Source organism: Prionailurus bengalensis, chromosome B3 (genome assembly GCF_016509475.1).
Source record: "Prionailurus bengalensis isolate Pbe53 chromosome B3, Fcat_Pben_1.1_paternal_pri, whole genome shotgun sequence".
In the NCBI taxonomy this organism is placed as follows: domain Eukaryota; kingdom Metazoa; phylum Chordata; class Mammalia; order Carnivora; family Felidae; genus Prionailurus; species Prionailurus bengalensis.
Genome location: NC_057355.1, coordinates 18765458 through 18779359, shown reverse-complemented (window position 1 = coordinate 18779359; position 13902 = coordinate 18765458). Strand labels below are relative to the sequence as shown.

At 45.9% G+C, this 13902-nt stretch overlaps 1 protein-coding gene across 4 annotated transcripts in view; it reads left to right on the top strand.

Moving 5' to 3' along the window:
• The window catches only part of ADAMTS17 (ADAM metallopeptidase with thrombospondin type 1 motif 17), a 346681-nt gene that overhangs the window by 67225 nt on the left and 265554 nt on the right, over nt 1–13902 (top strand). For all 4 annotated transcript variants that reach the window (XM_043554794.1, XM_043554792.1, XM_043554793.1 and 1 more), the window contains exons 5-6: nt 7472–7555; nt 8283–8440. In XM_043554794.1, the coding sequence (XP_043410729.1) occupies nt 7472–7555; nt 8283–8440 (242 nt within the window). The remainder of the gene's footprint in view (nt 1–7471; nt 7556–8282; nt 8441–13902) is intronic.

Below are 13902 nucleotides of genomic sequence, written 5' to 3'. Positions count from 1 at the left end.
CCCTTCTGTGGCTTCCTGTGCAGTTGATGCAGAATGTCCCTGTTTTGCATGGCCCTCCCAGGCTGTGCAGTGGAGACCTGCCTGATTCTCCTGGACTTTATTCACTTCTCCACCTCAACACCAAACTGTCATATGGGCCACTGTTTCTCAGCTGCCCCAGGCTCTTCCCTCACTCTCCTTGGCCTCTCTTTGTCAGGAATGCTCTTCTCCCCACTCCTTATCAAGCTAGCTTCTCTACCTTTAAAGCCTCTGGGTAAATATCCCCTCAGAGGGGCTCTCCTTATAGACCCCTCTGAAAAGGCCAACCTGTTTTCTTTCTTTTTTTTTTTAAGCTTTATTTATTTCTTTCCTTTTCTTTCTTCCTTCCTTCCTTTCCCTTCCTTCCTTTTCTTTTTTCTTTTCTTTTTTTTTCTTCTTTTCTTTTCTTTTCTTTTCTTTTCTCTTCTCTTTTCTTTTTCTTTTCTTTTCTTTTCTTTTCTTTCCTTTCCTTTCCTTTTCTTTGTCTTCTCTTCTCTTCTCTTCTCTTCTCTTCTCTTCTCTTCTCTTCTCTTCTCTTCTCTTCTCTTCTCTTCTCTTTTCTTTGACAGAGTGTGTGAGTGGGTCAGAGACAGGGAGAGAGAGAGAATCCAGGCAGGCTCCATGCTCTCAGGGCAGAGCCTGATGCAGGGCTCGATCCCACGAACCTCAAGATCATGACTTGAGCTAAAATCAAGAGTTGGTTGGACAGTTTAAGTGTCCAAGGCCAACTTGCTTTCTTTATCATAGCAGGCTGCTTTTGTACTTGGTCCTTATCTTGAGTTATAATTTCATATTTATTTGCTTTTTAAAAACCATTTTGCTGTGGAGATTTGTTATGCTACTGAATTTAAGCTGGTATAAAATCAATTTAGAGTATTATAACTTTAGGATGTTAAGTATAATCCCTACAGTAAACACAAAGAAAATAGCTACAGAATATAAGAAGAGAAAATGAGACAGGAATTAAAACAATTTCACTGTTAAAAAAATCAACTAAACACAAAAAAGTCAATAATGCAGGAGATGAGGGACAAAAAAGGCTATCAAGTATAGGGGCACCTGTTCAAGGTGACAGGCACGTGTGGATCTTTACCTAATATAATATACAAAAAATTAACTTGCAATGGATTAAAGACTTGAACATATAAGAACTAAACTATAAAACCCTTAGAAGAAAGCATAGGGAAAAACATCATGACCTTGGATTTGGCAATGACTTCTTGGCCATGACACCAAAAACACAGGCAACAAACGAAGAAATAGGTAGAGCCGACTTCACCAAATTTAAAAACTTTTGTGCATCAAAGGACACTATCCACAGAGTAAAAAGGCAACTCCTAGAATGAGAGAAAATACTTGCAAATACATATTTGACAATATCCAGAATATAGAGAACTTCTAAAAGTCAACAACAAAATAAACAACCTGATTGAAAGATCAGCCAAAGGACTTGAATGGACATCTCTCCACAGAAGATCTGGAAGTGGCCGATAAGAGCCAGAAAAGATGTTCAGTGTCGCTGATCATTAGGGAAATGCACATCAAAACCACAATGAGATACCACTTCATTACCTTTAGGATATTTTTATTTATTTATCTGTTTATTTCGAGTAGAGTCGACACACAATGTGACATTAGTTCCAGGTGTACAACATGGTGATTTGACAACTGGGTGAGTTATGCTGTGCTCACCACTGGTATAGCTACCATCTGTGACCACGCAACACTATTGCAATACCAATGGCTATATTCCCTATGGTGTACCTTTCATTCCCTTGACTTGTTCATTCCCATAACTGGAAGCCTGTATCTCTGCCTTTCTATCGTTTTGATCGAGATTACGTTCAAAATCTACGTAATAGCAAGCCGAGTGGATGTGGAGAAATAGAACCTTCGTGTGTGTTGGTGTCACGGTAGATTGAGGCAGTGCTTATGGGAAAAAGACCAGTGGTTCTTCCAGAAAAATAAAAGGTAAAAATAGAATTATCATGTCATCTAGCAGTTCTGCTTCTGAGTATATACCCAAAAGAAGGGAAATTAGGGCCATAGGCAGATATTTGTATGTCCATGTTCACAGCAGAATTGTTCAGAGCAGCCAAAAGGAGGAAGTAGCCCAAGTGTCCATGGATGGATAAATGGATAAAGTGTGGTTTATATGTGCTATGGAATATTAGCCTTAAAAAGGAAAGAAACTCAGACACAGGCTATGACGTGGATGAATCTTGAAGATATTCTATTAAGTGAAATAAGCCAGTCACAAATACCCAAATACTATATGCTTCCACTTATATGAGGTCCTCAGAGTAGGTCAAATTCATAGAGATAGAAAGTCGAATGGGGGCTGCTGGGGGCTGCCAGGGGCTGGGGGAGGGGGCATGGAGAGTTCGTGTTTAATGGGGACAAGGGTTTAGTTTTGCAAGATGAATGAGTTCTTGGATGCATGGTGGTGATCATAGCACAATAAAGTGAATGCATTTAACACTACTGAACACTATTCAATAGTGGTTAAGATGGTAACTTTTATGTCATATGTATTGACTGCAATTTAGAAAGTTCACTCACTAATTCAGCTCTTTTTACTGTGTACTTCATGTGTGCTAGTCACTCTTCTAGGGTCTGGGCTAGAATAGGGACATGACAGGTCCCACTCCTATGGAGCTCATGCACTGGGACCAACAGACAGCGCTCAACATGACAATCGGTAATATTTGTGTGTGAATTTTATAAACTGCGATATGAAGATCCAGGCGATAGCAAGCGAGTGAGGCGGTCAGGACATCTCTGTGAGAAATGAGTGATGTTCCCCCTAGAAGGGAAGAGGCACTGAGGAGCCAGCCAGTGGAAGTCAGTCTGGCATTTGGGAGGCACAGAAAGAGGAGGTTTCTGGTGGGTGATGGGGGAGGGGACACAGTGAGAGACCGTGGCAGCTGGCCGACCTCACAGTCTGGTACACCAGGGCATGGAGAGTGGACTTCGCTGCAGGCACGACCGGAAGCTACTTGTAGGGGTTTAAGCAGAAGAGTGGCATGTGCTGATTTGTGTTTTTTAAAAACCCCTCTGGGGGCGCCTGGGTGGCTCAGTCGCTTAAGACTGAGAGTCGCTCTGACTCTTGATTTCTGCTCAGGTCATGGTCTCGTGGTTTGTGAGATCGAGCCCTGCATTGGGCTCTGTGTGCTGACAGTGCAGAGCCTGCCTGGGATTCTCTCTCACCCTCTCTCTACCCACCCCCCCCCCCAGCTCATTCCTGCTCTCTCAAAATAAATAAACATTAAAAAAAAAAAAACAAAAAAAACAAAAAACCTCAGCCTGACTCTTATCCCAGGAACTGGAGTCCTGCCCCAGGCTCTGTGTCCCCAGCAAACTGCTCATGTGCACGGGTGCACACGGAGGGAGAGACCTCTGCCAGGCTGGGTCTTTCCGCCAGCAGCAGGCTGCAGAGTGGTCCTCTGGACCTGGCTTTTGTCAGTTTTTCAAATGTGCTGAAGTGCCTTCTTATGTATGTATCTCGGGTTTCCCGCGGTTGGGGGTGGTAACGACACAGGAGCAGGAATATTTTCAAGAACAAATTGCCGGCGGAAGCAGGTGGCGCTGACAGCAGAAACCCTGGGTTTGGGCAGCCAGATTGGAAAATGGGGCCCCTCGACGGAGCTTTGGTTGTTTTTAGCTTCCTTAACAACCATGGAGTGAGATGAAAACCTGTGGTGTTCCAGGCAAGCTCTGTTTGGAGGAAAAATGACATCAATTTCACCCCATTACCATGTGAAACAGACAGGAAGCCTCTCTCTGGTGCCCAGAGAAACTGTCACAGTGTTAGAGCACTCCCCGGTCCTCACACGCCAGCAGTCATCCCTGGGAAGCCACTGGGGGGATTGTAAACTGCAGGTGGCCGGGCCCACCCCAGGGTCTCTGGCTCAGTGGCTCTGGGGTGGGCTTCAGAATGCATTTCCAACAAATGCCCAGGTGCTACTGCTTCAGGGACCCCACTCAGAGGCACTGTGCTAGAGAAAGAGTTCTTTACTACATGGGGGTCTGAATGGGCACCCAATGTGATTGGAGGGTGTCATCCGCGGTCCCTCTCTGTCCTTGGGGAGGCTCCAGGTAGCACAGGTAGGTGGTGCTCTTATGAAACCCCTGCACTGGCCCTTGAACAGCTCCTCTCCGTGTGTCCCCATCACCTGCTTCTTCTCTGGCCCTGTCTGTCCCTCCCTGCCTGTGTCCCCAAGTCGCCCAGGCAGGAGAGCTGCATCGTGGTGCTGGCAGTGGGTCTACCCGGCTTGGCCCCCAGGCTGCCAAGGAAATGTGACAAATGCAGTCAGGGCTCGCTCTGAACACTTGCCAGGACGCAGCCAGAGCTGGACGCCGGAGACAGAATTTCCAGACGATTGGCGGTGCTGTTCCTTTGCCCAACCAGGTGTCTCCCTAAACATCGTATGGCTGCCGCCTCCAGGACTTCTCCTGAGCTTGAATTTCCATGGGGAAAAAAAGATGAGGAGACTTCGTTACATGTCTTTGGGGCCTGCTGCTTTGTGTTTGTGGCTGCCATCAGATTTTCGTCTGGCTCTCCTGGCTTGCCTCTGGGTCTCCACGGAGATCCTGTGCTCCGCTGAGCTCTGTGGGAACATGGTACGGTGCCCACCAGGTGACGAGGTGCTCTAGCTGTGGTCAGGCTCCCAGATCTGCTTTCCTGGATGTGAGTACCCTAGGCACACATCAAGGGGAAATGCCTGCCTTCGGTGTTGCTAGAGAATGTTGCTAGGGCATGAAGCTTCTTCCAAAAAAATTAATTAAATTCCAATTGTGGTAAAATACATACTAAATTTACCATCTTAGCCACTTAAAAAAAATTGTTTTTAAGTTTAGTTGAAAGAGAGAGAGAGAGAGACTGGGGGAGGTACAGAGAGCGGGAGACACAGAATCGGAAGCAGGCTTCAGGCTCTGAGCTGTCAGCACAGAGCGGGATGTGAGGCTCCAGCCCATGAACCAGGAGACCATGACCTGAGCCTGAAATGGGATGCTCAGCTGACTGAGCCACCCAGGTGCCCCCCATCTTAGCCATTTTTAAGTATACAGTTCAGTGTTGTTAAGTGTATTCACACTGTGCAACCAAATCTCTAGAACTTTGTCATCTTGCAAAATTGAAACTCTGTACATGAAGCAGTTCCCATCTCTCACCCCTTCCTCCCAGACCCTGAAATATGAAGGTTTTTCTTCCCCTCTGTCTCACATCCTTTTTACCCCATGGGAAGCGACTGAGACTTTGGGGCTCATGGTTGTACAGGATGCACAGAACTGTCATCAGCCCAGCAAGGAGGAGATGGAACGTTCTGGAGAGGCAGATTGTTCCTATAGTTTTGCTGTCCTGAAATTTGCACTATTTCATGCAGATTCTTTATGCCTCCTTTATGTGCTGTGTCTCAGTACTGTTGAGAAGTGCTTTACTGTGTCATTCCTTTAAACCTTCTTTAAACAATATCTTTTAACATCTTTGGCTGGGGTTGACATTTTAGGTGATGAGTAGATTGCACCTTGAACCCCTGTGTAACTTGCATTTTCTCCCTCAGAACTTCAGGGTTTCATTCTTACTTTTTTTTTTTTCATGTTTTGAATTGAGGTTTTCCAGTTTGGGCCCAATCCTACTGCTGAATATTTCTGGAAAAATTTGAATTGCAGCCATTGGGTGGTTCTCAAAATATCAAAACAAGGAAAAAGTTATGTGTTTTCCCCTTCTTCACCCAGGTTTGGGGATAGGTAATTAAGACATGACTTCAGAATTGGCCTACAGATGGTCCAGTGTGAAAAAAAAAGAAAAAGAAAAAAAAACAAAACTGCTATTTTGTTCTTGAGGAGAAAAAATGGGGGGTGGGGATTAAGAACAGAACAACTAAACGTGTTCTGTTTTTCCTTGTGGGAAAGAATATTAAATTACACAAAGATTTTATTTTGCTTTAATAATAGTTTTCAAAGAGTAAGATCTAAGCAATGAGACAGCTAACTCCTTTGTCACACAGATGCTCAAACATCATGCGTGCCTGGCTTCTGACGTTTGTATGCCAGACGCTGTGTCCAGCTTCATGTGGCCTGAATTAACGGTGACTGCCCTGTCTGCTCTGGTGCTTGCTTTATGTTGCCACCAATGTACCAAGGAACACAGTACCAGCTGGAGAAAGTTCTAATGTCCCTGCTGCAAAATTCTGCCTCCTAGATTGTGTCTGTCAGAAAGAAAACAAAGTAGAATATTCAAAACCATGTGAAATAAGAGAAAAAGAAAAACTGTATGATCTCACTTATATGTGGGATCTAAGAAGACTGAACTCCTAGATACAGAGGAAGTGATGGCTGGTTGCCAGAGAAGGGGGTGGGCAGTGGGCAAAGTGCACTTTTTCAAAAGGCTCTCCTCCCTGTTCTCTCTATATCTTAAACACCTACATGATCTACCCCTGGGGCACCCCCTACCTCCTGCTTTGTCCATGTTACAGGAAAGGGACCCATGGATCCTCACATTCAGTGGGTTTTTCCCATCCAGGTCAACTTTGATTCCTCTGCCTTGTTTGAGATTTCTTATCTCTCTTCCCCTTGAAACGCTTTCCTTTGATTTTTTTTGATATTGAGGTCTTTATAATTAGGTTCTACCAACAAGAGGTGCAAAACTGAGGGACAAATCCTCTTTTATTGCTGTGCCTCTATCTCCATGACGTGCCATGGTTGGAATGAGGACTTTAGGGAATAAAGAAGGAATATGGTCTTATTGGCCGGACAAGCCTGGATATGAATTGGGGTCATTGTTAACTGACTGGGGGTATTGAGCAGGTGGTGTTATCTTGGTGAGCTGAGGGTGGTGGAGATAATGTCAAAGAGAAAAAACTTGATGGGTTGTGATGAGGGTTAGAGATGACACAGGCTGGCACATGGCAGATGGCTACAGGCATTGACCTCCCCCCTCCCCTACATGAAGGTCCCTTTCAACCTCCTGCATAAAAGCCAAGAATGGGAGTTTTGAGTTTTCTATCAGAATCGTCTAATATCCATTCCTCCTTTCAGAATCTGCTGTCCTATATCTTTTTAACAACTGATTTCCAATCAACAGTGTGCCTTTCCCTCCACATCCTCATCAACACTTGTTATTTCTTGTCTTTTTGATACTCATCATTCTGACAGGTGTAAAGTCATATGTCATTGTGGTTTTGATTTCCCCTGATTGAGCATCTTTTCGTGTGTCTGTTGGCCATCCATATGTCTTCTTTGAAAAAATGTCTGTTCACATCATGTGCCCCTTGGATTATTTGTGTTTTTTTGGCATTCTGACTGATTATGATTAACTGAAGTCCATAGTTTATTCAGACGTCATTAGTTTTTATCTAACATCTTTTCTCTGTCCCAGGATCCCATCCAGGATACTGCTGTATTTTTGTTAATTTTTATATTTACACCACATTTCTTTTTTCTCTCTTGACAGGTGTACAATATGTTTCAGCACCAGAGCCTTGGAAGTAAAGTGAACATCCAAGTTACCAAGCTTGTCCTGCTACGGCAACGGCCTGTAAGTCCCCAGGGGTGCCCTTTAGAGTGTGCAGATGGTGCAACTGGTCTTGAAGTTTCCTGCTTGCTGTTGAGAGCTCAGGAGGTTTTCAGTCTCCTCTGTGGTCCCTGGCTTTGCAGATGGCAACAGCATGCCCTGGGCCAGGGCCTGGGGATGTCCAGAGCAGGGAGGGCAGGCACTGTGACTCGAAGCTTGGTGTGCACATAATCTGCTTGGAATCTCGAGGGAGCCCTGAGCAGTGGACCTGTGCACATCCTCCCTCCACCCCTAGCACATCTCACGTGTGCAATCTGGATGGGGAAGTCTTTGGAAGCCCTCTGGAGCTTCCAAATTTGGATTCACTGTAGAGTTGTTTTCTGGTCTTTCAGTTGAGTGCATTCCCACGTGATAACGTCACCTTGCAGAGGCAGGCAATGAATTTGATAATGGGAGACTAATGCTTGGTTGGGTACACTGTTCAGTTTGCCAAAAAAAAAAAAAAAAAAAAAAAGAGAGAGAATAATAACATGGTCTTCATTTGAACTTACAAATAAGGCCCTGGTGGCCTCTCTCTGGGTCTCTGCATCTTCCATCTTCCTACCGGCAATAGGTTTGTATCTGGGGGAAGCACATCATCGAATGACATCCCAACAAGCAGCTGTCTCCACACTATATTCTGAACATGAACTCAGGCTTCCCTGGGTGTTTGCTTCTTTAACTGCCCTCCCCCACCCCTGATTTACTTTAGGCCAAATTGTCCATCGGGCACCATGGTGAGCGGTCCCTGGAGAGCTTCTGTCACTGGCAGAATGAGGAATATGGAGGAGCCCGATACCTCGGCAACAATCAGGTTCCAGGAGGGAAGGACGATACGCCCCCTGTGGATGCTGCTGTGTTTGTGACCAGGTACAGCTGGATTTGGTCTGTAGCTGGAAATGTGATGGGGAAAAGACATTTCCCTCTTTGGAGGGGAATAGAGGGCTATTTGCTAGGAATTCAGGCTTGGAAATCAGACCTGGGACCACCTCTCTGAGCCTCAGTTTCCTCATCAGTAAAATGGGGATAAATGATAGTACCTACCTCTGAGTTATGAGGATTCAGTGAATGTGGGAAAATGCTTTTCTTTTCTTTTTTTTAATGTTTATTTAATTGAGACAGAAAGAGAAAGAGAGAAAACGCTAGTGGGGGAGAGCAGAGAGAGAGAGAGAGAGAGAGGGAGGGAGACAGAAAATTCAAAGCAGACTCTGCAATATCAGTGCAAAGCCTGATGTGGGGCTTGAATTCACGAACCACAAGATCATGACCTCAGCTGAAGTTGGACACTGAACCAACTGAGCCACCCAGGCATCCCTGGGAAGGGTTTTTCACAGTGCCTGGCCCAGAGTAAGGGCATGATAAATGTTAGCCATAATTTCTGCTATTGCTATTATTAGTATAAAAGTACTGAAATCCTGATTACCCAGGAGTCCCAAGCAATTCATCTATTACCTCTCCCCTGCACCAAATATAATGTTCACTGGGAAAAAGCTAACTCGTGTTTGAGGCTGCCTCCAAACTGGCTTAAACACACTATTATGGGGGCCGCGGATACCCCGAGTTCCTGTAGGAGGAGGTCCACGTCGGCACACATGTGCTGTGCTCAACCCCATCCACGGGACCCTCTCAGGACAACAGCAGTGGGCAGAGATGCCTGGGGAATTCACATGGCGGTTCTGCTTGAAGTAGGGAGCTGAGCTTCTTTCCAGACTACAGAGGTGGACTTTTCCAGACTGAGAGGGGAACCAGGGGCCAGCAGTGGACAACAGAAACCAGGGACAGCCTTGTTTCCACATAGGCGGCGGCAATGTTATCTTAGTCTGCCAGGGCTGCAGTAACAAATTACCACCAACTGGGTGTGTCAAAACAACAGAAATTTAGTCTTTCACCGTTTTGGGGGCCAGAAGTCCAGGATCAAGGTGTGGGCAGGGCTGTGCTCTCTCGGAAGCTCTAGGCAAGGATCTTTCCTTCTTCCTAACTTCCAATGGTTGCCTGCAGTCTGGCATTTTTGCCTTGTAGATGCATCATTCCAAACCCCACCCTTGGAATGCTAAACTTCCAAGGTCACTACTTTGAAAGTGGTTTGTATCAAAACTATATAAAATGTACAGGTTCTGATGTTCATGAGAACTTTCCCCATGTAGTGTCTTCCCTGAAGTTTCGTTGCTTGGCTGGGTCAAGAAAGCACAGGCAAGTGGTCTTGGTTTGGGAAGAGTAGCCACTGCTCCCCTCCCCTTTTTTGTCTAGAGGCAATAATAAATGTCACTGAAATCGGTGTTGACAAAGCTTCTGGATGAGCTCTTGCACAAAATGCCATCTGCAGACGTGAATGCACCCTCAGCCTGAGAAGGCTGCCAGTTAGGCTTTCTGGCTTTCTTTTCTTTTTCCTGCTTCCAACAAGCCTATTTACTATATTGGAAATATTTGGTATAAACATGTTGGTTTTCTACATCTCACACCCATCAGGATGGCTGCTACCAAAAACAAACAGAATAACAAGTGTTGACAAGGATGTGGAGACATGGGAACCCTTCCTTGAGCACTCCTGGTGGGGCTGTAAAATGGTGTGGCTGCTGTGGAAAACAGTATGGAGGCTCCTCAAAATACTAAATACAGAATTACCGTATGATCCAGCAATCCTGCTTCTGAGTATATACCCAAAAGCATTGAAAGGAGGGTTTCAAAGAGCTATTTGTGTACCTATGTTCCTAGCAGCATGACTCATAATAGCTAAAAAGTGGAAGCTGCCCAGGTTTCTTTTGATGGATGAGTAAACAAAATGTGGTCCATCCATGCAACGGAACATTGTTCAGCCTTATGAAGGAAGTATGTCTTGTCACATGCGACAGCATGGATGAACCTGGAGGACATTAGGCTAAGTGAAATACACCAGTCATAAAAAGACCAATGTCGTATGATTCTATTTACATGAGACACCTAGAACAGTTAAATTCCTAGACACAGAGTGTAGAGCTGGAGAGAAGAAGGAATAGGAAGCTAGTGTTTAATGGATATAGTTTCAGTTTTGCAAGACGAAAAGAGTTCTGGAGATTAGTTGCACAGCATTATAAATGCATTCAACATCACTGAACTGTACACTTGAAAAACGTTTTAAGAGAGTAAATTTTATGTTCTGTGTAATCACAATAAAACAGTTTACAATTTTTTTTTCTGGTTAAGCACCTGGGGGGGGGGCGGGGGTGGTGGTCCTGAATGCATGGGGTGGTTCTGAGTATGGGTGCTGGGGAGGGGGGGATGTCTGGTGGCCCCGAAAAGCAAGGTTCCTTCCGCTGCAGGCAGCACCAATGCAAAGGCATCCTACGTCTCGGTTCCCTGAGGCCAGCTTGGGGCTGGGATTCTCTTTCCCGGTTTCATGCTGACATCTGATGAACTACCTGAGCAGTCGAGGTGTTCCTCTCACCTGCTTCTGTGGAGCTGCTGGACCGAATCGGCCAGTGCCCAACCCGCTCTCTGGGTCCTTGCAGCTGTTAAATGCAAGGCCTCCCAGAAGGACAGGGGAGGCAGAGCCAGAGTCGGGGCTGGGAGCCGAGTTGGCTGCGAGGCATTGTTTAATAATTAGAGGCCGAGAGCTGCAGTTCCTAGGTTGGGATAATAACGGGCTGATGTTTTCACGTGGAAATTGGGTGCGAGACAGCAGCTGCTCTTGAGAAACAGCCCCTTCCTCCTGGAGTAATCTGAGCTGAGGGTCTAATCACAGCTTGCACAGGCCAGGAGGTGTTTGGGGGCCAGTGTCCCCCAGTCCTGGGACTGAGACTGGCTAATGCAAGGGTTTCTTCTCTGCACCCCCCCCCCCTTATGCGCTGTGGCTGAGCCCTAGAGTGCATTCTCCTGGACATCCACCAGCCCTACAGATGGCCAGCCGCAGAGATGTGAGCATGACATCATGTCCAGCAAAAGCTGCTGAGCCAGAAGCCACAGAAGCTGGCTTTCTGGCAGCTGTGGTCATGTCTGGGGCTAGAAAACACCTCTGAGTGAACTGAGTCTGGGACCATGTGGGACCCACACAGAGGACTGGGGTCCAGGAGGCTTCAGCACCTGGCACAGCTTTACCTTTGGCCATGCATCTTCCTCAGGAAGCCATGAAAATAGGATTTCCCCCCAAACCCAGCTCTGTGCTCCTGGGAAGCACCTGGAGCAAACATGCAGGGCCAGCTTGGAGCTCAACCACAGGTACACCTCCTGCCATCCCTGAACCTTCCCCTCCCTGTAACTCCATCCCACTCCCCGGGAATCGTCTTCTCTTCAGACTTTGACCAAGAGGGTCTCTGGCTGGCTTTGCTCATGGTGAGGGCTCAGTGAGTATCTGTGGAGCATCACGTTACATTTTCCTGGGGTTTCCAAACCAGGAAGCTTGCTGGGCACGTTGAAAGTGGTCTGGAAATGTATGTCTGCCAATAATAAAGGAGCCACTATTTATTAAGCCCCAACTGTATGCCAAGGCAATCGGTTATGCACAGGATTAGCTACATAAATTGTGGGGCCCAGTGCAGAAGGAAAATGCGGGACCCCACATGACAAAGACTTTCAAGATGGTGATAGCAGAACAGTAAAAACCATGTTGCAGGACGGGAAGCTTGTGAGCACACAGGCACGAAGCACACCAGGTCACAGAGGTCCACACAGCCTTCCTTCTCTTGAGGAACAAGCGGCGGAAAGGGAATGGACTAGAGACTATAGAGTTGCATTGAGACCTCACTTGAATCCTACAGCCCCTGAAAGTGGGTTTGGCATGAATTTGCGGTGGGAGCACCTGAATATGAAGCTGCCCCTGCAGCAACATGGCTTGTGTTTTCTCTTCTGAGAAACAACCTTGGCAGGAAGGAGAAAGAAGAGTCAAATTTTGGCTGACTCTTTTAAGCCAGAATTTTTTTTTTTGTTGTTATTACTTTGAGGATGAGAGAGAGAGAGAGAGAGAGAGAGAGAGAGAGAGAGTGTGTGTGTGTGTGTGTGTGTGTGTGTGTGTGTGTGTGAGCAGGTGAGGGGCAGAGAGGGAGACAGAGAATTGGAAGCAGGCTCCAGGCTCCGAGCTGTCAGCACAGAGCCCGACGTGGGGCTCAAACTCACACACTGTGAGATCATGACCTGAGCTGAGCCGAAGTCAGACACTTAACCGACTGAGCCACCCCCGTGCCCCTTTTAAGCCAGGGTTCTAATTGAGCTTGCCTCTGTCCTCTGTGAGCGACTGCATTTCCTCCCACTTCCTCAGGTGATGCAATGGATGATGTTGCAGGGTCCATCATTTGAGATCACCTGTTTCCCTTCAGGGAAGTCATGGGATGAGAGAATACACAATGCTCCTGTCAGCCAACAGGGCTGGCTATCCCCAAGATGGCGCCCGTGAAGTGGGCACCATCTTCTTGGTTCTGTTTAGTTCTTGACTGTGAGACTTGTGGTCATGTGTGATTTCTCCTTTTGCCCAGGCTTCAGTTGCTCACTCTGGGAAACCCTGGAACAAGGCATTGGGCCAGCTTGGTTATTTAAATGGAAGGGGTGTCAGATCAAGAATGTTGAGTTGGGGTCAGATCCATACCAGAGCGGCGAGCATCTATATGTCCCTAATTTTACTTGTTTGTTTTTCTCTCTGCTGCTACTTCTTGCACCTTCTACTGCCTATTACTTAGTCTTTTAAAAGGTCATCTTTTTTTAAAAGTTTTTATTTTAATTCCAGTTAGTTAATATGCATTGTTATATTAGTTTTAGATGCACAGTATAGTGATTCAACACTTCCATGCATCACCCTGTGCTCATCACAGCAAGTGTACTCTTCAATCCCCATCATCTATTTCCCCCCACCCCCCAACTCTGGTAACCATCAGTTTGTTCTCTATAGCTGAGAGTTTGTTTCTTGGTTTGTCTCTCTCTTTTTTCCTATGCTTGTTTGTTTTGTTTCTTAAAATCCACATGTGAGTGGAATATATGGAATGTGTCTTTCTCTGACTGGCTTGTTTCACTTAGCATTATACTGTCTAGCTCCATCCATGTCATTGCAAATGGCAAGATTTCATTCTTTTTGTGGCCAAATAATAATCCATTTTATGTATATACCACATCTTCTGTATCTATTCATCAACAGATGGACACTTGGGCTGCTTCCATAGCTTGGTTATTGTACATAATGCTGCTGTAAACATAGGGGTGCATGTATCTCTTTGAATTAGTGTTTTTGTATTCTCACTACTGGGCATTTACCCAAAGAATACAAAAACACTCAAAGGTCATCTTTGACAAAAACAAACAAAAACAGACAAACAAGAAACCTCAAGGCTTCCTTTTATGGCTCTTGTGGTTATCCTCTCTCCATTTCCATGAAA